Raw genomic sequence first — 23831 nt, 5'->3', positions numbered from 1 at the left:
AAAAGTATGACCATTACGATCCATATTTTAAGAAATGTTGCTACAATATGCTTTTCTATCCAATTTTTCAACAGGAACGTGCTTCTTAGCCTCTGCCTCTGTGATGCTCACAATGACTTTATGGAGCTTGTTCTGTGAAGATATGTCCATATTTGCATGTGATTTCTATATATAATGAGTATAATTCAGATAGAGATATAATACAGCACACAATTGTGAAGAAAACCTCAACATAAAGGGTGGCCTATGTGGCTTTTAGTCTAAGTATAAGGGGACAACTTCAATTGTTTACCAATGTTTATATTTATAAATTGGTTTATAGCCCAGTCTCTCAAAAAAGAATGTCCAATAGACCTCCTGTAATATTTCTCACATGCTACTAACATACAGGTTTTAAAAAAATTGAAACTTTCAAGAAAGAATCAAAACTTGAGGAGACTGTAAAAAAATTTTTCTTTTAAACTGGTCAGGGTAAACAGGCAAAACAGGAAACAAACTGGATTAGTTCTGAGAGTTAGTTAAACCTGTGGGCTTAGGCAGCTTTCAAAACCATCCCCCAATCATAGTAAGTCTGTGATTGTTAGATGGTTTCTCACTGGCTGGTGATTTTGTTATGTCTTGAAGTGGTACATCCATACTTTATGACTATCTGCAAAAATGTAACTATTTAGTAATGTTTAGTATTTTAATCTGAGATTTTAAATGTTCAGCTTTTCCAAATGGAAAAAAGCTGGGAGGTTTTGAGGAGAAAAACTAAAAAATGTGGAAAAAAGGCTGAAAGCAAGGATTTGTTCCTTGCCCAATCTTATTCCCCAAAATCCCCTAATCTCAATAAAATAATTAGTTTTATGCATGAGAGGGGGGAGATTTGCACACATATGTTGATGATATCCAGTTTTATGTATGTTATATATACTTTGTATGTACAGTATGTATGTATGTATGTATGTGTGTGTATGTATGTATCTCCCTATATGATAGCAGAAATCATCATTTCTGTTAACTTAGGGTTGTTTTATATTTTTATATTTAAAAAAAAATATCTTGTTATTTAAGTAATATTTTTATATTGTGATATGGTTTTTAATTATTATTCTGCTTGTAAGTCCCTTTTTCTGCATATGGGCAGCTATATAAATTTGCTAAATAAATAAATAAATTTAGCACTGTAAACGTTTTATGTTACTGCAGGCTTTGAGACTCTCTTTATTACTACATTTTATTATTTTTCTTTGTAATCTGCCCAGAGAACTTGAATTATTGGGTGGAAAAGCCACATAAGGAAACAAAGCACTTCAACTGAAATCCCACAGCCCTAAATTTCAGAAAAACCAGAGGCTCTCCAACTGTCTTCCCAAACCCAGTCTTAGAATTCTTTGGTTTGGAACAAGAGTTGGTTTGCGAGGCAGTGTGTGTGATGCTTCCGAACAATATTCAAACCCAGCCTAGCAAGAGTCAGCTTGGCAGGCTCAGGTGGCTAACTGATTTATTGTCAACACTATAAATAGCTACAGGAACCCAGATGCCCGGCTATTAATGATCCTTGGAAAATTCTCAAACACACCTTGAAGGGATGGGAGCAGAGAGGCAGTCAGTTAACCCTTTTGCAGGTCAAGGGTTAAAAGTAGCCACTTGCTAGGCAACTGGGTCAGCCCAGAAGCCAATCTTTGCCATCCAAAAGTTGTGATAGGTGGGGCGTGGGAAAAGGAAGAAGCAAATAACAATAATAAAATAAAATAAAATAAATCTGTAGGGCACAATGTATTAATGGGTGCTTGGTTTTTGTTTTTGTTTAAATGTGTCTCTTGATTCATATCGCTGGAATTTGAACCTAAATGTTAATGGGAGTGAGGCTGTCACAGAGTTTTTTAGGGCACCGAAATCTTTTGGGACACTGGGTTGAGAAGACAAGGAAAAGGAAAGATAAATCCAAGCAGGGTAAGAAAAACTGAAGGATGGTGGTTAATTTTTTTAAAAAACAATGTTTTTGTTAGCACCTAGAAACAACCTTGCCTGTTTTCCAGTGTTGACTGGAGATTTGAGAATACGGCATCAAGTTCATCTCTAATATTGCTCAACTACAACTACCACCAAATTCAGCAACATGGAATGTTTGGGAGTGTCATTCAGCAATATTTGGAGAACCAAATTTTCCCTGCTCCTCCTGCCTTACCTAGCACTGTGCTCTGTCAGTATGTTGGACTGGAAGACAGATACTCATTCATAAATTAACTCTGCATAGGTTTGTACAGGGAAACCTAAATCCTGAAATGGCTTGGCTAAAGGATCCATTACCTTTACAATTAATAAATTCATCTTCCTTTTCTAGGGAAAGGTGTCAATATATTTGACTTGTCCTTGTACTCCTAGTCCCCCCGGGGTTTCCTTTAAAACTGACAGCAAACTTCCAATTAAGATTGACCATGTATGAGCTGAGATTTGAACCTAGATCTCTCCAGCAATAATGCAACCATTGCGTCATACCTGCCATCTTAGCTGCTTTGTGTGATTAGAAATATAAGTATTCAGCTGCAACTTTAGATGGGGATGCCGAGATTTCAGCAATTGCTTATCAACAGTGAATAAATTGCAGTTTTAAGTAATCTTTTTGGGAAGGATAGAAAGGAGTTTCTTTTGAATCCTCACTGCTATCTATACAGAACTCCCTGTAGTCCTTATTCAGGGTAAGGGTGACTGGCAGGAGTTGAGCATTTACTGGCCAGATGCCCTTCCTGAAGTCTACATGGAGTTTGCAGCAGGGTGTTGTTTTGCGCTGTACGAGAGAAATATATGCCACTACCTGGGGTTGAACTCTCTATCTTCCGAGTAAGAGGTGAGTGTCTTCACCACTAGGCCACTATGCCACTAATTCGTCTAGAGAATGTGCCAGATTATTTAAATATATTAGCATGTGAGCTACAATTCTGGCTAGGCAAACACATCACCCTAATCCATAATGTAACTTGTTTGGCTGAGGTTGAGTATGCTGTACGAACGCAACTTTTGTGATTTATAAAATGTGGTTTAGCACATTGTTTATTCAGTATCTTTAACTACAACTCTGAACCCAATTTCTTTTGCAGGTATACCAATTGGTTTGTGGAAATCAAATAAGAAATAATCACTTTTTCTCCTAAAAAACGTTTCAGCTAACGGAATTTTTTGGGTGTCTGTGGAGTTGCTTCATTGTCTTTACCACTGAGTCTTTCATAGAGGTGACAAGAATCAGGGACAATTCTACAGATGGCACTTAACACCTGTGAAGTTAGCGAAAATGTTTAAAAATATGTCTAGCAATTGTTGGAAATGTAGACAAAAACCAGACACATATTATCCTCTTTGGTGGACATGCCCTAAACCCAAAAGATTTTGGTCAAGAATACATATATGATTAGAGAAAATGACTAAAAAACACATAGATTTTAAGCCAGAATTATTTTTGTTAGGTATAATTGTAGGAAATTATGAGAAGAAATGTGTATATTTAATGTTACATGTATTAACTGTAGCGATAATTGTACTTGCTCAACTTTGGAAAGATGAAGAATTACCAGCAGAGGAAGAGATAATTAAGAAAATTTTAAATTGTGCATAAATGGACAGACACTGAAAATGAAAGAGAAAGAAGATTCAGAATATTTTAGAACATGGGATATATTTTACCAATGGCTAGAAAAACGAGGTAGAGAGAAAGGAGTTTAACATGTATTAGTAAATTAAACACTGGAACCCAGACAATATGTTGCTGTTAAAATATTAAGGATTTGTGACTATAAAAAATTAATAAAATATTGAACAACAGCAACAAAAAGAATCAGGGACAAGATCATGCTATGCAGCCTTTCTGAACTGGGTTCCATGCAGCCCCACAGTTCCATGAGAGGGCATTAGAGGTTTCGTGAGAGATATCTTAAAAAATAAATATTGTGGGTTTTTTTTTTTTTACTCTGTGCATCACACAATCGCAATGGGGGGAATTTTTACATGTCACATCTGTCACTTGCTATTATTTTAGATGTGAAAGTAGACAGAGTAAGTTAGAAATGAAAAAAGCCAGGCACGTACTATTGCCTCTGGTGGACATACCCTAAAACAAAAGAAATTTGGTCAAAAATACACATATGGTTAGAGAAAATGTTACAAAAAATATGTAGATTTTAAGCCAGAACTACTGCTTTTAGGTATAATCACAGAGAACTATGACTAAAAATGTATATATTTAATATTACATGTATTAACAGCAGCGAGAATTACATTTGCACAGTATTGGAAAAATGAAGAAACACCAATGGAAGAAGACACATTTAAGAAAATTTTGGAGTGTGCGGAAATGGATAGGCTTACACTGAAAATGAAAAGGAAAGAAGATATAGAATATTTCCAAACACAGGATAATTTTTACAAATGGCTAGAAAAATGGAGTAGAGAGTAGGAATGGAAGTTGTATTACTATCAATGTTAAATATGTGAACCCAGACAACACGTTGTTTATTAAGCACTAAAGATTTGTAACTATAAAAACTTAATAAAATATCTATTTTAAAAAAAAGAAATTAATTGGATTGTGACATTTTCTAATTTTTTTTAAAAAAATTATGCAGGGTCCCTGTAACCTGAAAAATTTCCTCAAGGGTTCTCCAGGATACAGAAGTTGAAAAGGGCTAACATAATGACAGTTTCATAGCTGAACAAGACCCTGAATCACTTTTACCATTCCCATTCAGCTTTAGTTTCCCTCCTTGTAATCTGTACAATAATACTGACTTGCTTCTTAATAGACAGTTTTTTTTTTCAAATTGGGTTCCATGGAACTCTAGGGGTTCTATGAAAGACAAAGGGCCAAAAGAAAAACATTCACTTCAGCACATCCAATTTTCCATTATTAAAATTTTGCCTCTTAATCAGAGGTTCCGGGAAATAAGTTTAAAAAAAAAAAAAACCAACAGGTTCTGCAGCCTGAACAAGTTTGAAAATCCCTGAGATAAGGCCTTTGAAACACTTTCAAGCATTCTGAGCCATTTGCAAACATCAGATATGATAATTAGGGGACAGTTACTCTTTTTCCACATAGTTCACTTAAAAAGAGCAAGTGAAGTGGAAAATGTGCTGCAGTCAGAAATCATTGCCATGGGATGGTGGGCAGGCCTTTAAAGAAAAAAAAAACCTATCAAGGCCATCTAGTCAGAGCATTCAGTTACAGGATTCCTCCCCCTCCACCCCACATTTGTCATCTAAAATAGGATACATCACGGGAACCATGCTTCTGAGCTACTGCTTGTGTATTTAAGGACCCTGTGTTGAAGGTATGAAGGTTGATCTAGGTGTTACATAAAAGATTATACGATACACACCACACTGAAATAACTTAGATTTGTTATGTAGTGATAAACATACCAACTGTGTTCAATCATGGGAATATCTTATCCGATTCAGTTGCCTCAGCTACTAACTTTCACAGTTTTAATTCTAACTTAACTGCTGTGGACCTCATCCCATATTTAAGAGATTCCTAAAGGGGCATGTGTAAGTGCGCAAACGTGCCTATCGCCCGTCACATTTTTTTTTTCATTTTGTTCATTCAAATTTGTAATTTTTGTCTGACGAATAAATAAGTAAGTAAATAAATAAATCATTCTTTCTTCTGCCCCTTAGCTGAGTGGAAATAGTTTCCTGCAGCCTGCCTCTGGTCTATTATGTTGCCCAAATGAACAGCACAGAGGACTTCTGGTCAAGAGGCTGACTATTAGCAATATGAAAACCAATTAAGGAGTCTATGATTTGCTCTGCATGCTATATTCAGATGACAAAGAGAGCAGAAATCAGTTACTTCAGCAGGAGGAGCAATCAGGCATATCAGCCATCGCCAGACAAATATTGTCCTGTTGTCTGAACAATTCTCAAATGTGTGACTCTGTGAGCCACAAGATAAGTGGTCCTGAGTTTGGTTGGAGCCCAGATGAAAACAGAGGAATCTGTCAGTTACTAGTTATTTCCATAAAGTCTACTTCAACATAAGTTCAACTCCTTGTGACTTCACGGATATCAACTTTATATAGCTTTTGGCAGCAAAATGGAAGTGGTTTGGCAAAACCTTCTTCTACAACAATACAGTATTAAGCAGATCAATCCTACCAGTCTTTCTGAGAACAAATAAAATGGTTGAATTTCAGTGTTGAAATCCAGCCTCTCTACCTGGCATTTTCCAGAAATGCTGCATAAAAAAAATGATACCATTCCCCCCATGTAGGTTGTGGAATGTGTTTCAGAATGAACTTTAGACACATAAACTTATAGATATGCAAGCTTCCCCCATCTGAGTCATACACTCTGGGGTCATTAAGAACTAGGATCTCCTATGCACAGAACAAGGCCTGCATGGTTCTCTTCACCTGAAAAGATCATTATATCATTTTGAATTTCTTGATGGAAAATAGGCAATATGGGAACCTTTTACATAGTGAGATCTCTGCTCCATTTAGCCCAGAATGGCCTATACCAGCATAGCTGGCTCAGGAATTCTGGGAGTTGAAGTCCACAGAGTCATAAAAGAACCAAGGTTGCCTACCCCTGGTCTATGCTGATTGCTTATGACTCTCAACACTTCCAAGCAGTTCTTAGCTATACCCAGAGATGCCAACTACAAAGCCCCTGAAGCCAATCGTGTGACCTACCACTGATTTTTAATAGCCCCCCACCCAAGAGGGAGGGAGGTAAGGAGGGAGGGAGGAGCTTCATTGGCAAATTAACCCCAGGCAGAAGGTCTTTTCTTTTCACAAATAAAATCAATATAAAGGACATAACCACTCCTCTTCCACCACCCAAAACTGGAAAAAAAATCACCAACTTTTAAATACCAGGAGTATTTTGACCAATTCCTCTCACTAGACATTTTATTAAGTTTGATTATTATACACATGTACACACACACACACACACACACACACACACACACACACACACACGATATAAAGTGGAGGATATTGAGAACCGAAGTTGCATGCCAGATTTTTTATCTTTCTCTCCCCAAACCCATTCCAACTCATGGAAAACAGTTAGTAGTATCAGGATCAAATAAAATGTTAAGCTCAAGCAATGTGAAATGAAGTTTTCTGCTCCGTCATTCATTTTGGGTGTCTCTCTCCAAGAGTTTACCAAATGAAGCGGGTGAGGTCTTTGTTATTAACAGACCCCAGAGACACCATCTGATCCCTGATCCCCAAAGTGGATCAAAGCTTCTAGCAACCCAAGCCTAAGAAGGGAACCACAGATACCAGACACAACATAGAGAGTGCTTCTGACGCATTTTCCTCACAGAATTGCCATGACAATGGAATTCCCCAGCCTCTCCGGCGTGGAAGATCACTGATACAGCAACATCCACAACAATGAAGCCTCTAAGAGGCTACTTTTATGTTTTGGGCTTCTCTGCAGAGTAGTTTTCCAAGCGCCGTCCAAATGAATACAGCTGCTTCTATATCCTGCCATCAGCAGAATTTCTGTGTGAGAGGGAGAGAAAGACCCAGAAGACAGCACACATAATGCAGAAGACGGCATGGTGTGTGTATATTTGGGTGTGTGCGCACACACACGTGTGTGTGTGTGTGTGTGTGTGTGTGTGTGTGTGTGCACATCATTATAACTAGCTTCCCCCACACACTTATTGTTCACCTTCAGAACAGCACTAGACATCTGCACCTTTAATAATTTTAGAGAGCATTCCAGCCAAACAGACTGCATGACCTGATGGACAATATTTGTGGAAATTCCCTATTAGTGAAAGCCATGCCCCTTTTGCATCTGGCTATCTTCAGGCTAGAGCTGTGTTTCTAGAAATGGAGTTTTGGAATATGCAAAATATGCCAGCTCAGCAGCTTCATTCTTGTACACAAAGCTTAGCTGTAAGTGGTTCCTCCCAAGTTTGATAGTCACAGATGTAGAACTAGCCAGGGTTTAAAGAGAGAAGAAGAGTCACTCATATCCCCAGGTTTGCTATAAGTTATTTTAGATCATGGCTATATGAAACCTGAGAACTTTTAAAAGTAGCGTTTGTTTAGAAAAAGGCAGACCTAACCCATAAACTAAAGATACAGTAGAAAATACAGTACTGCATGGGATGCAGCATATCAATGACATTAAAAAAAAACAACTGCTCAGCTGGCAAGTAATCTGATATATTCATCAGGCAGATTGTTAAATAAAGAGGTCATCATACCCCCAGCTTGGCTAGCAAAAAGTAGATCCACACTGAGTCAGCGTGGGTTTGTGTGGCCTAGCACCAGCTCTTCCACATATTCTTCTGCAGAGTAAATTTGTATCCTCTAGCATTCAAAGTAGGTACTCTATCACTAAACAGCAGCCCTTTCCTAAAGTGCCTGGGTGAAATTAATCCGTGTAACACCCATTATTCTAAGAACCCTCTTTTGGCTTATAAATTAAAAACAAGAAATGTGAATGAAAATGACATGCTATTCAATTTTCACCCTTTTTCCTTTTTTGGAATTCAGTTTTTAAAGTCTCAAGTTAAACTTCAGCTCTGAAGGACAACTCTGGTTGATAGTCCAGCTGGTGCTTAGAGGAAGATTACTTTTTGTTGGAACATATGGAAGGGCTGTTAGCCTGCAATGAGATTATTTTCTGATACAAGGAAGAGATAGAGGGGAAGGAGTTCCTACACTTTTAATAGCTCAGGATAAGAGTCCAGAAACTTCAAACTTGAGTTCTCCATTCCTGGATTGGATATATAGCAGCCCCATCTTCCTTTGCATTCTTTACCCAACCAGACTGCAAGCACAGGAGGCTGTTGCTTGGGCCATTCTGGGACTGCTGGAGAAGAGGGAGTAAACTTGATGAAGCAATTGCAGCCAACATACGCATGGGAAAGACTGGGATGAAGCAAGAGCCAAAGACACAGCAAAACGTCTTGAATTGCCTTCAAGCAGGCATGAAGGAGGAGGACAGGGCTCCTCCAGAACTAACTTATATCAAGAAGAAAAAAAAATACATGAGCCTTTTCCAACCTTTCCCTGAAGAAGCAAGAAAAGCAGAAGTCTCCTTCCCCAGCAGATTACAAAGATAGCAGACCATCCTATGCGTTCCTATTCCAAAGTCGCTTTCAGTTCAGCAAGATAGCTTTATATAGGATAAGGCTGCAGTGCTATCTGGAAGTAAACCTTACTGAACTCAATGTGGCTCACTTTTGAGAGGATATACTCAGATTTGCTCCATAAAGCTCTCAACTGTGTAAACACAGGAGCTGTAGAGAAGTCATTAGCAGACATAGCCAAGTATCAAGACTGAACCTAGGTCTTGAGACCAAGATCCAAAGTAAAGTTACCAACTTACAGGAGAAAAACATTTAAGTAGGTTTTTCTTGCTTTTGGGCTCCCCCACCCCAGCTGGAAACTCCTTGCATTGGAAAGCTAACATGCAACCTCTAAGGCGATTTCTAGAGAGAAAATACAGAACAAGAATATAGGGAGTCTACAATTTACAACTGTTCATTTAATCACTGTTCAAAGTTGTGATGGCACTGAAAAAGTGACTCATGACTGGTCCTTGCATTTATGATCACTGCAGGGTCCTAATGATCAGAGGTTTGGCAACTGGCATATATTTATAATAGTTGCAACACCCTGGGGTCATGTGATCACCATTTGCAACTTTCTCAGAACGCTTCCGACAAAGGAAATGGGGAAAACTGAATTCACTTAATAACCGTATAATTCAATAAATGACTACAGCAAAAAAAAAAAAAAAAGTCAGAACATTGAACACAATTCACTTAATGACAGCATTGCTTAGCTATGGATGTTCTGGCTCCAATTGTGGACATTCATCAAGGACAAGCTGTATACAAATTCTAGTAGTGGGAGAAGACAGTCGAGTCTAAAGACAGTTGAGGTTGCATTCCAAGTTTGGGATTTGGGAGAATCTTTCTTTATAGGTTTGAGGACTTTTTTTTTTTTTTTTTGTAACATGGCTTTTTTTTTTTTTAAGAACCTAGACTATGCTTTTCATCCGTTTCTCACTTCAGAACAGAAGGAAACCATGCCACTGGTTTTCAGCCATCAGGGTCAAAAGGTCCCCAACAGGTTGTACACCTGTGGATTAGAATCTGCAGAAAGTGAAACGTTCACAGAAAAAAACAATTGTTTTCAGATAGAGGTCTCTTTGTACTTCCAATCAAAAGATGTTACACAGCTATTCTGGGTTTATTTCCCCACCCCATTTTAAAGTGGAATTTTTTTAAAAAAAAATGGCAGAAAAAGTGAGAAAACAGAGGAAAGTTAAGAGCGGGAGATGAAAACATTTTTGACCAGAAATAAGACAACTGTAGAATAAAAGTCTAGCACGAAAGGACTCATAGGCTAAATGCACTGTCCAGAAGAGCTTTATAAAAACAGGAGATAAGAGCTCTGTGGATTCCAGTTGCTGGGGAAGAAGAGTAGGGAAGACACACAGGTTGAGAAGAGAAGCCCAGGACTGAAGTCTAGAATCTTAGGACTGGATTTTGAGTTTCCGTTTATGCTCCTTGGTTAAACAATGATCAGCTCTCCAAAAACCGCAAACACCCCATACAATTCTACTTGAGATGAGAACGAATCATATCAGCGTTTGGCACTTAGGATGGAAAGAAGGTAGCTGAAAATATGAAACATGCTGGGGAAGCCCCCAAGATTTTCACCTGCTACTTTGATCCCTGCCCTTGAGGAGCTCATGGCTGAATATCACCACCACATACAAAAAAACCCAGAATCATCACATTATGCAAGCAGGCTTTAATTAAATATCCTGTGGATGGGCAAATATTAGATGCACTGTTTATCTGTTAATGATAGAGATGCAAGAAAGAGAGGGAAAAATGTTAGGGAATACAAGCAAGATAACCAGCAGCCTCTCCCATTCATGAATTTATTAGTCTTCCCTTTTTCCAAAAAGGAATGATTGGTATGAGCCATCAGTAACATCTGCCTTATATTAGCCACAATGATTGCATTTAAAAACTTCATCTAGTACCAAATCTATTCCAATAAGCAGATCTCAAAACTTAGTTGAAATGTTTCTCGGCCCAGTTATCAAAAATTCTCTTAAATGCAGATGTTCTGAGAGGAAATCAGGCTGTTATACTTCATTAATAGCAGGAGAATATAACCTTTTATTTTTGCTACTGAATGACTGGGTTGGTTCTCATTGCCCCCATGCTTTAATTTTTAATTGTATAGTTTGCTAGGCAAACTATAGCACAAAACGAGGCCAGAGCATCCACTGAATGCATCGGGGCACGTTGCTCAATTATGGGTCCTCACACACTCTCATTCCCAGGAAGAGGTCCTCCACATTTCTGAAGATCCTTCTTCTTGACCACCTGACCAATGTAAATGTATCTTGTTTGGGAATCCATAACAACCCTAACAATAAAGCATTATATGTCTCTCTACTAAGTGCACACCCAGCACTTACCAAAGCCTGAAGTATGTTGACTTTTTCTTTACCACCAAGTTATAAAATCATGTATCAGGCAAGACTAACACTCATATGCTCCTCTCAAGCTTGCAACAAGAGCAACATGCTACCCTGACCCATCTTGTATATAATGGAACAGTCTCAGTACAAGCCACAGAGGACAATGGCTGAAGATGGAGAACTTCTGCTAATCAGCAGAGTAGGAATACTTTCTCCTTATCAAGAACACAGTCTTGGTAAAGCATGCATATTTGTATGTGCACACTGGAGACTTTTTAAAAACAGAAGGATCTTTTAAAACATACTAATTGAGAGAAACTGGAAATAACCAGAAAATCTCTTAGAAAAAGCAAAACAGTGATTAGCTACAACTTTTCATTCAGAAAAGGTACATGGTCCCCTAAAAAAAATGACATGGACAGTTGGCAATCTCTGTACATATTGCTCTTTCAATTCTCATCCCTGGGCCAATAATGGGTATTGTAGTCACACATGTTTGGGAAAATCACAACAGTTCTAGTTTCAAAGCATATTAAAGCCAAATTGAAATTCAGTTTTTTGGACCAGACAATATAGGAGAGTAGGACAAAGAGACCAATCAAACTTTGGTGTAAGAAGGGCCAGACACTATGTCCAGGTGAAGTATATAAAGTCCAAAGCAAGTAAATCCCTGGATGATTATCATACTGTCTTATATAGCCCCCAAAGGATAAGTAGATGTTTAAGTGCTGTGTCTCTGTTACTAATGACAATCAGGGCCATTTACCTAAAAGACAAGATCTTTCCCTCTTCCAAATCAATAAAACAAACCCTGAATTATGGTGAGCTACAAACATAAAAAGAAACAAATGGAGAGAAGCTAGAGAAGAAAAACAGAGATCTAATAAGGGTTTCGAACTCTTTAAACTCTTTAAATGCTAATGCATAAAATCAACATAGAATTTCAGATGGCTGAGGCCAGTGAGTCAAGTTTTATGCAACAAAGTAAAACTAAAGTATGAAATTGCTTGGATTTCCTGGACCAGAACACGTCAATTAAATTTAGCTGGAAAGGGGCACCCCAACAGACCCTGCTATAGGGACTCCACTCAATATTACGTGTTTGCATTATAGATGCCTAGGCAGAGGGTGTGGTGGGATGGGGTGAAAGAAACCACCACAGCCTCCCTCAACTGTGGCAGATTCCAGAGGTGGACAAACTACCGCTTCCATCATCCCCCACCAGCATATCCCATTCTTTCACCGCTGGGGATGACTGACTGTGTAGCAGATTCGAACGCCGGCATTCTAATGTTCTTACTGGGAAGTGAGAGTCCCACCGAATTGAAAAGCGATTCCTGCGGATTCCAGAAAACGCGCAAGTGGGACTTCAGCCTTCTGTTTCCAAGCAGCCAAAAGGGCTTCCACCCCACCCCACCTCACTCTCGGCCTTTCTACGGCTGCTTCGCTTTCTGAGCAGTTCAAGGCCTTGCCCCGTTGCCGTCCTCGGAGAAACGAAAGCTCAATCTCTCTCTCTCTCTCTCTCTCTCTCTCTCTCTCTCTCTCCCCCCGCCGCACAACTCCTTTCTCCTGGGCGAGTCACGAGGCGGAGAAAATGCAGGAAAGGGGGACCCCCCCTCCCTGCACCCCGGTTGGGCTCGTCTTTCCTTTCCTACGCCAGTCGCCGTTTCCCCTCGCAGCGGGTTGCTGTCACCGTCCCCCCCCCCCCGAGGAGGGATCCGCCGCCGGCTGGAGTCGGCTCTTACCTTGGCTAGAGGCGCCGCTCTTCTCGGCCAGGCTCACGCCCTTCTCCTCTGCCGTTCGCCCTTTAATTCCATCTGGGGAGGAGAAAAGAGAATCGGAGTCGTGAGCGCTGGAGGAGCTGCTACTGTGGTTGCTCGTTTTAGCGGTAGTGCCCAACGCTGGGTGCAGTCCTGGCATGGGTGGACCCTTCCTCCCGGCTGCTGCCTCCCTTCGGGAGCGCGCAGGAGAGATCCGTTAAGCTTCTTTGCTGGCTTCACACGCACGGGTCAAGAAGGGCAGTGAACCATGGGGCCAATCCTCGTTGCCGGCGCTCGAGATCAGCGGCGAGGCTCGGCAATCCCAGCCAGCTCCATCCCTCAGAAGCCACAGCCGCTAACGCCTCTCCAGGCGGATCCACCTGCGCCCGGCCTCCGCTTCTCCCCACCCGCGCAGCCGATCGGAACCAAGACGCTGGAGGAGGACCGCGCGAACGGGGAACAACAGAAGAGGAAATAAAGAAAAAGAAGGGGAAGAAAAAGAGGAGAAAAAAAAATAGAAAGGAACCCGCACTGAGCAGGGGAGAAAGTTGCATTGTTTGCCGAGGGCGCTCGCGATTGGCCCAACCTCAACCAATGGCAGGGCACTCGGAAAGTTTGCTGTTCAAGTGCTCCATCTGGTGCTCGGGAGCGAAGCGCCCGCCTCCACCGCGAGCGGCTACTTCCAAAACGTGAAAGTCAAAGGACACTGATCTAGTTCAGCCACCCCCTCTGGATTAAAATGCGAGGCACGGCTTCGCGTTCACAACCCTAGTTTAACTTGTTGAAAACGTGGGAACGCGTCCCGCGATTGGCGATGCCTGCGTGCCGAAGCGCTCTGGCAGCTTTTCCCAGACACGGAAAAAAGGGGATAAAGTTTCCAAAGCCTCAACCTGGCTCGTGGTTATTTCGAGGCGATGGGCAGGGAGTTGGATTTGAAAGTGCAGACCAGCTATGATATTCTGTGGCCGAAGAAGCAAGGCCCGGAATTTCAGTCAGCTTTACTCAAAAAGCTTGAAATGCAACATTGGGGACAAATAGACTGAATTGAAGCTCACTGAGAGGTCAGCCGACCAAGCGAATTGTGATTAAAACCTGCCAATTTTAAACAGAATTTATTTGGAACCTTCCCATTGGTATGACTTGGAATAGCCCATAGGTTGCTTACAGGCAGACCTCTTTTAATCACCATTTGCAGTTACAGTGGTGATGAAAAAGTAACTTTTCCTCACATTTATGACCTGCAAAGCAAAGGAAAGCTGCAGTGAGATTGTAAGCAGTTTCACTTAGCAACCACTTTGTTTAAAAATCGAGTTGCCAGACCCAATCCTGGTTGCTAAAAAAGGACTGTTTGCATTACTATTTGCATTACTATTTTTTTAAAAAATGATGGCCCATATTCCTGCACTGCCGAAACAATAATGAATTCTTAAGTTTTAATTCTCCTTTAGAATCAAATCAAATACGAATCTAGAGAATGCTGAAATACACTAAATTTTTAATTTAACTTTTAACTGCAATCTCTTATTAAATATTAGGAAAGAGACTGCAGTTTTCTGGGAATTTTAAATTCAAATTTGTATAATTAAAGTGATACAATTTTCGTACCACTGTATACTTTGGTACACAATGACTGGTAGAAAGAACTATTTGAATAGAGATGGTGAACTGAAATCAGAGTTCATATGATGACATGCTGTAATAATGGCTTGTTGAATAAATTATGATTAGATGCATTTATATCTCACTAAGGCATAATGTAAGTCATGTTGATTTTATAGTAATTAAAAGTATTGTGTGAACCCAATTAATGTATGAAAACCATAGTTTAGTGGGTTGTGTAAATTCAGACAATACTTAGCAAAGCATAAAGTAATGTGTTGGGGAAATATAGTCTTTCTTCTAAATAAAACCAGCTATTTAACACTATTTTAAAAAATTGCAGGAAATATACGTGTATCAAACCTTTGAAAACTAGTATTTGTTACTGATTTTTTTGTCATGCATGGTCTTTACCAGAAGAGACAGTTTCCCTTCCACCACTTCCTATTTCTTTCTTTTGTAGCACAATTACATCATAAAACAGTCTCCAAAAGTGAATTTATCTTGAGATTGATTTTCTTCTTGAGATTCCAGGGAATAATTCAGTCTGGTAGATAGATAAAAATTCAGTTCGGCTAAACGCCAAGTCTATGATTTGGCTTACACTTGGTATTAAGCGATAATTCCCTTAATTATGTGTTTATACACCATATTAAACTATTAATACTTACTATAGCAATTTGGTTTACCCATCACTTTAGGCCAACATCAATTAAAACTACATTATGTTTTAGCATGATGTAGGAACTTAAATCTGTATTTACAGGATACAGATTTACCAGTCACAAGCACTAGTCAGTTTATATTGAACTACAGCATATGAAAACTCCAGCAAAAGTTGTGAGTTAACTGGATAACCCCTGGCAAGAATAATGAAGCTGTAAACTAAAGAGTTGGCTTTCTACTCATTAGGATAAAAATTAACATCAATCAACGGTGCTGGAAGCTATGATTAGAGGCATGTAAAGAAACCCTAAGAAAGATCTTTCCATCCCCATTTCAGTGCTGGGGAGTCAACCAGAAAAACCAATCGCTTTAGTGAGGGCAGTAATCAGCACTGGATCATTGTTTGGGTCTTCAAGGACTCAGATTTTTCACTCATGGAACTGACCGATCCCAGGGGGGATAGTACTGAAATCATAATCCCTCCAACTTTACAGTCTCTCAGCGTGACATTCCCTAACTTGATATATTGTAGATTTAAAAAGCCAAATCTCCTCTCAGCCTGCATTACAATTTCTTCCCCAGCCATTTTGTGCAATACATCTGAAATACTTTAGGTTCAGAAAGGATTTGCAATAATCTTTCTTTGTCGCTCTCAGAAAAAGCGATGCCAAGAGGGAGAGGTAGTGGGTTAAAAGGAACCAGGTAGAAAAAAGATCCCACTGTAGTATTCTGCCTTGAGAATGACTTGCTGAGCCTCTATTACAGGTCTATAAAAGCAACTGAAACATGTTTAAACAAATAAACACATTTCCTCATCACTTTTTAAGGTGCATGAAATATCTCTACATTTTCATTTAGCAAGAGGCTTAGTGAGCTATGCTTATCTGAATCATTTTTATCTTGATCCCCGCCCCCTCTTTCTGCCACCTCTCCCTTTCTTTTAATAGAATAACTGGATGATTTTGCTGCAGGAATATGAATGTTTAATTCACATATTATGGTTTTGCTTCATATGCTGTGAACTCAAAACACTATGGCTAATGGCCTAATATATTGCTCAAACTCAGCCAATTGTGGTTTATATCGTGTCTAAGCAAACAATGGCTGAATTCACACACCATGAAAATTTGCTCGTTTTAACCATTTTCTTGAAAAAACCATTGTGTTCCAGCTCATTCATAACAGTAAGCCATTAACCATCATACACAAACCACAATGGCTGGGTTCACAGAGTATATATGGTAAGCTAAACCACACAAATCATATTATGCTACAGCGCATACAAATTTGTTCTTATTTTGGGGGAGAATATGGATCAGGAAACGGAAGGCGATGGAATCAGAAGGAAGCTTTTAAAATCATACCGGATGCTAAGCATTAAGATTTCATTGTCTCTCTTAATCTTCCCAAATAAAGAATCCAAGTATGCTTTGTTTCACTACTGTCATTTCCTGTACACAACCTCCAAGGGACTCAGTCACTAGTGACATTTCCTTTCAAGCGGTCACCTCACTGACATTTGCTATGACCTACTCGTCAAAACTGAAAGGAAAGCTACATTTCAGCAAAAGAAAGAATCATAAAATTAGCACAGGAGGTTCTACATTACTACCGTAGTTATTCTCCTGGAGAAAAACATGGCATGCAAACACTGCTTGATTGGAATATCCCAATCAGAGTAGAATTACACATCAGGGATGTGATTAGCAGGGGAAAAAAGCATTCCAGGAAAAAGGATTTTTTTAAAAAAATCTCAAGATGTTAAAATAAAAAAGCAAGGACAGCATAAACCAAAGTTAAAGGCCTGCTTTTCATAGTTAAGGTCCCTGTTCAAGGCTCTAGCTCCTAGATTAGCAAAACAAATTAAGAAATGCTTGAATGTATCTGCCAATAGTAAAAGCATAAAAGGCTTCTATGATACCGTAATTTGAATGGTAGCAGAGAAAAATAGTTATTTCTGTCTGAGCACCATTTCACCTCCAAAAAGTCACTATTCCTAAAATGGCTTTTGTCCTGTAAAAAAACCTGCCGTTTAATTCCTCCTAGAGCAAATAGTAAACCAGAGAAGAAATTTTGTGGAGTAAAAGACATCAACTTTCTCCCTCCATCCACCTCCATCAGCCTATTTATGAAACCTATAATCTACTCTATTCCTAATCTGGAATTGAATTCACTAATTAGGATTACTTTAAAGCAGGGGTGTCAAACTGCCGGCCCATGGGCCAGACACATCATCCGGAAGCCGCACCCACCCCATTGCCGGCAATGGCAAAACCGTCCCGATACATCGCAAGTTTGACATGTCTGCTTTAAAGGTATTGCCTTCTAATCTAGATCAGTTCCTGGTGATTTACAGGTTTAGATCCATACAGGTTTCATGGCATGACACAGTAGCTTGATATTTCTTTCCACAACACCTGTTCCACTTCCCAGTTCAGCCTAAACCCTGAGTTTTCCACAGGGCTTCCCATGCAAATATTAACAAGGCATATCCTTGTTTTGTTATCTAGATCAATCCAGGTCAATCAGATTAATTAAAAAATAACTAATATAAATAACCTCCCAAAAAATACAAATCCTCATCAAAGTTAAGATTCTCCAAAACTTCTACTTTAAAAGGAAAAGAGAGGGAAATGCATAAACTTCATCCTTAGTGGGTTTTAAATGAACATTAAATCAATAGACAGCTGTATCTTCAAACCTCAGAGTTTAATGATCAGGAAATAGAGATAAACTTTACATTCTAATTACAAGCTGCTGCCTCTTAATCATAGTTAAAGGATGCCCTATCTTGTCTCCAATGAAACTCATGTCATTTCAATTTCATAGAACCTTATCTACTTCACCCTCCTCCTGTCTCTCATAAAATTGTGTAAGGCATTCACAAGACTTTCCACCCTCATCAAAGAAAAAGCACTGAAGCTGACAAACAGTAACAATTGCTTATGGTAAAGAAAAACAAACATTAATGTATCTATGTGTGTAGATTAAATGGCAAGCAAGAATGCTAAAGGTGTGGTTTGGGCCTTAATTACATTTATGAAGAATAGTATTCTTCCCCAAAAAGTCATTTGTTAGAAACAGTCTATTTTTACCTTCATTCACCAACTTTCACCAAGCTGTTTTCAGAATAATTCAGAAACATCTACAGAAGAGACAGGGTAAAAGAAAAACAAGATGGTAGTCTTGATTGAAGTCCTACCTCTTTTTTATGCATGGGGCCTGTTAAAAAGTGGGCTGCTCCTAGTCTCAGATTACCTTCTGAAACAAATTATACTTCCGTTTCCCAGTAAATGTGTTCAGGAAAATGACAGCCAAAATTTATCATTATTTTAAAAACAATAATAGAAAATCTCTTGCCATTATTCTAGCTATAAACAATAAAAAAAGGAACCCAGATACACAGAATTTATTGAGTTACTCTTCTCATCCTGATTCAATGTTTATTTAGATTTGGGCTTTTCAAAGTTTGGAACTTTTATCCAAGTTTCCTGATTGTGCCAAAATAAAAAAGAACTTTTTCACTGGCAAGTTATAATACACTGCCATTTAGGATACCAGAAGGGTATTCCAGAAGCCAAAAATTTTGCCAATCCAAGTTTGGATCCAGGAAATGTATAGTGTTGAACCCATTAAACATATTGTGTAGTTGGAAACTTGCATAGCCCCTTCTTTGTATACTTATTCCAACACAAATTCTTCTAAATTCGACAGCATTTTCTTCTAGCAAACATGCTTCAGATTATATTCTTAAGGAATTAGTCTTCAGTCTTATGTATAATGTATTAATAGCTCCTACTTTATAAGGTTTTCAAAGAAGGAACATATTTCCAGCAAGAGTCTGGCCCTTATGTGAATGATGCCTTTGATACAGTAGCCTTTTTATTCTTGTGTTCTATTATTTAGTTATGTTTTTAATGCTTTTTTTTTATTATGTTGCACTCTATCCAGAGTCCATTAGGTTCAGGGTGGGCCATAGTGAAACTTGTTTTAATGGGAGAAGGGAAGTGCAGATTTAGTAAATCAGAGAGTGTGTTGCAGGACAATGCAATTACTGCAAATTACATCATTTGCTCATGATGTAATTACATTACTGATACAATCTTGGGAATTACACAGATATAAATAATTGATAATGCTATGGAAGTGATATAAATCACAATGGCATTTAATCCATTGATTGCAATATTTGTTGCATCAAAACCTGGGCATCTGAAGAACCAAAGGTTAGTGTTACTAAAAAGGAAGACTGTTGTCTTTGCTATTTCTTTCTCCATTCTAACTATCTCTGTTGAAAGCGTTGTGCAATTTTTTTTTCTCCAGTACAGCTCTTGTATGTGATAATTCTCTACACCACCCCCAAAGCAATAACCTAAGATGGTTAGACTGGAATTCGTATCTTCCCAATATAAACCTAAAGCTCCAATTTGAGACATCATTTTTTTCAGTCTCCAGAAACAATTCCCATCCACACAGAAAGAAAGAGCTACCAGATATGAACGTCATGTGAATAACACTTTCTACTCTAATCAGGGCCTAAGCTTCCTTGAAAATTCAACTTATTTTAGATCCAGGAAGGCTTCCATGTCACAATGTCTATGGAGATTCTCAGTCATCCATGTCATGGTTGTCCCAAAGGTGCTTTTACAGGAGGCAACTGGACTTTCTTGTTTTTCTTTGAAGATATTTCGCTTCTTCTCCAAGAAGCTTCTTCAGCTCCATTCCCCACCATCCGGTCAGAACTGAAGAAGCTTCTTAGATGAGAAACAAATCGATCTACAAAAAAAAAAAAAAAAAACCAAGAAAGTCCAGTTGCCTCCTGAAAAAACACCTTTGGGATTTCTATGTCACACTTTTATTTGTTTACCATCAAACACTAGTTTTTGTAAACACACAATCCAAAATAGCTTCAAAGAACATTTAGAAAGTAAGAGAATATGGCTCTGTAGTTTCGGCCCTATCAATTGAAATTTGCCTCACAGATTGAAATCTGGCCACAGGGGTTAGTAAATTACAAGTATAGTGCAAAAGATTACAGTGGCTTCTCATGCCTTTAGCCAAAAGTGAGTCCCACTGAGTTCAGGGAGACGTATCCCTCCATTAACACACAGAGGTTTGCAGCTTATAAATAAATAAAAGAGGCATGCAACTCTACAAATCTGGATCCCATTAAGGACTTTTAAACCACACACATTTTAATAGAGGGAAACAGAAGCACATGTTTCACCCCTCCCTGCTGCCAAAATAATAAGATAAAAGGGCTTAATCCTGGCAGGGTGATCTCTAACATGGATAATCCAGATGGGCAACTTGCAAACTTTGGTTCTCCCTGCCACCGCTTCGGCTTCTGCCTCCACATATTCTCCAGAAGCTGACTATTCAGATACTTGGCGAAGTGCAGTAGAAGAGCTATTGTTCTAGAGAGGGGTCCCTTCTTTCCCCAGCCAGACCACAGAGGCAAAGGAAACTTGTTCTGTGAAATATGAAATATAAATCTTCCATTCGTCCTTCAGTATTGCTATCCTCCTTTGTGTTTGTCAAACTGTAAATTCAGCCATGCCTGCTCTCCCCACCCCACCCCGCCCCACTTCCCAAGACCTCTTTTCTCTTGTCTGCCCTTTTGCCCCTATTTGGAAACAAATGTGAAAGAAAACGTTTTTATCTAGTCTGCCGCCTCAAGGCTGTCCATGAGTTTATAGTCTTTGATCTCTGAGTTTGAATTTTGCAAGGATGGCTGTTCATCTCTTGAAAAATGAACTTGCCTTTGCAATGAGGAGAGGCTGTGGGTTGCCAACAGGGGTGGTGGAGGGAGAAAGAGCAGGCCATTCAGTGAGGTTAGTTCTTGCTCCCAAAGAGGCCATCTCATATTGACGGCTTAGACTCTCTGATTAGAAACAGTAATAGAAAAATACCATTGGCTACAGTGTCAACTGTCCAGTTGGCATTTCCAGAAAAAGAAACTCCTGGGACATGATTTTACCAAGAGTATAATACTTTACTGAAAATCTACACTGGCACAGAAGAAGCAAAACCAACTCTGATTTTTCTGCTCAAAGGCTTTAGTTAAACAATAGACTTTCTCATCCCCACCCACCAGGTGTTCACATTGTCCAATATGTCTCGTTCTAGACCAGGGGTTCCCAATCTTGACAACTTTATGAGTGGACATGGCTGGCTGGGAAATTCTGGGAGTTGAAGTCCATGCATCTTAAAGCTGCCATAACCATATTTACAAAGCAGAGTAGTGGAATCACACACAGACTCAGCTACAATTACTTTTAATATTGAACAAGCAGTAAATCCTGCTTCACTGTAGTGTGACAAGTCATAAAGCACAGGAACCTCAAAAGCTAATTACACATATGTTTTCTTTAAAACAAAAATGGTTTTGGTCAACTCAAGGCAGTGAATAAACTGCACCGAATACTCCTGCCTTCTATTTTGCCCTCAACAATAAACTCATAAGGTGGGTTCAGCTGAGAGACCTTGATTGGTCCAAAGTCACCCAGCCAGCCTAAAGGTTGCCTAGAACTCAGTTTTCTGGTTTCTAAGCCAGCAGCTTTATTAGCACATCAAGCCAGTTCTCTTGTATGGGGTGGCCGTCAATCCCCAGTCACAAAGCATACTCTATCTGAAGGCATCATGTATTTGAAGAGCTGTCTGGTTTAAAAATGAAGTACCATATTAAAGAAGATCAGGGAAACTCTTGAAGTTATCAATTAACATTTGGATGGGAAATGAATAGCAAGGCCACCAATTTGTTCATCCTTGGGGAGTTATAGCTTGAATCAGGCATAAATACTTACACATTTACAAGTATCCATTGAGGAATTAGCCTATTCAAATTTTATGTTAATCCATGCCATGTCCTTGCTCTACTTTTTGCAGATGCAGTTGTGGACACCTTACTCAGAGCATCCTACTTTTTTATACATTTGCAAATTTGAGAGCAAATTCCTTCCTCTTCTGAACATGCCACAGACTTTTGACAAATGCCTAGGTTTCTTCTGCAAATAATTTTGATGCAAATGAGCTCAAAACCACAGTCTCAGTATAAACAGTAAAAAAAAAAAAAAAGGACCACCTTGCCTCTACTTTTACAGCGTTCCCACAGTGATGTATTGGTCTAAAACATTCAACATGCCCAACTAGAATGATTGATGACAGGGCAGTAGAGCACTGCCAGCACTGCTAGGCTGCAGAAGAATAATGTAGAGAAAGATGGAAATGGTTTCTCTCTGCTCCTGGCAGGAGGAGTAAAGATGATTGTAGTAGCAATGGAGGCTTTTTAAAATCACTAACAATTGCACTGATTGGCAGCAGCTCTCCATATTTCCAGGCAAGCTGTGCTACCACCTATAATCCTTCCACTTCTGTGAGTGGTGCTGTGTATTTATGCCAGCTACAGGTCTGAGGTGAAACTGTCCCACCAGAGCCGCCCAGCTAAACCTTCAAACTGAAAGCAATGCAGCTATCAAGCAAAATGCATTTCCTGCTTCCTCTTCTGGACAAACAACATGTCTCAATCAGTTCTTACAGCATCTTCTTTCTAATAATTCAGGGAAATATTATTCCAGCTAACTTAAATACAGGACATTTCCCAGACTACTGAATTACACTTCCCTTTTCCAAAGAAGGAACAGCTGTCAAGAAACATAATGACTCTTCTTTGCAAAGGGGGCAGATTAACCAAGAATATGCTTTGTTTGTTAGCTTCTTCTGCAATATCCTCCATTATAAGAAGATAATTGAGATGAGAAAAAAAAATCAGTCTCCAGCAGAGAACTTCTGTGGATACCCACTCCTTTGGGGATACCCTAGAAAAACTATCTGATTTTTTCATGGACTCCAAAAATGTCCCCTTTTCTGTAAATGAGCAAACAGCAATTTAGAGCCTAGATGTAGTCTTTGAGAGGACAGAAACCAGAAGCGCTCTTCGTGTTTGGCAGAGTAACAGTATATTTATCCTTCCCTTTTTCTTTTCTTTTTTTTAATAAATATTTTATTAGGTTTTACGAAGATGAAGAAAGGATGGGATCAGTATGGGTATTGGGTAGGGTTTGGAAGTGGGATTAGGGTAAGGGTAGCTACAAAAATGGGGTTACCCCCAACAATAATTCCACGCTTTAGCAAGCAGACTGTCGTCCGGATACAAATATTAAATAACAGTAATTAATGTAATAGTAAATAACTATAATCAATAACAATAGCAGTAATCATAAAAATAATAGCTAGTCAGTAGATATCATTCATCCTATTAAACCTCACAATCCTTTCTCGCTAGATCGTGTTGTTAACCATTGATAAATTTTTTTCCCATGATTTAAAATAAACTGAATCTTC

The 23831-nt window shown here is 39.1% G+C and overlaps 1 protein-coding gene across 7 annotated transcripts in view; it reads right to left on the bottom strand.

The window, feature by feature from the left end:
- Window positions 1-23831, bottom strand: part of HDAC7 (histone deacetylase 7) — a 229010-nt gene that overhangs the window by 130136 nt on the left and 75043 nt on the right. For 4 of the 7 annotated variants that reach the window (XM_039352581.1, XM_039352583.1, XM_039352580.1 and 1 more), the window contains one exon: window positions 13209-13280. The exons of 2 other annotated variants lie outside the window; for them this stretch is intronic. In XM_039352581.1, the coding sequence (XP_039208515.1) occupies window positions 13209-13280 (72 nt within the window). Of the gene's footprint in view, window positions 1-13208; window positions 15003-23831 lie in introns of those variants that run through there. One more of the 7 variants, XM_039352579.1, reaches the window with a different exon arrangement.

This window comes from Crotalus tigris, unplaced genomic scaffold (assembly GCF_016545835.1).
Source record: "Crotalus tigris isolate CLP2741 ecotype Arizona unplaced genomic scaffold, ASM1654583v1 scf7180000018445.1570621, whole genome shotgun sequence".
In the NCBI taxonomy this organism is placed as follows: Eukaryota; Metazoa; Chordata; class Lepidosauria; order Squamata; family Viperidae; genus Crotalus; species Crotalus tigris.
The sequence above is the reverse complement of the archived record's forward strand: the minus strand, read 5'-3'. Positions and strand labels throughout refer to the sequence as shown.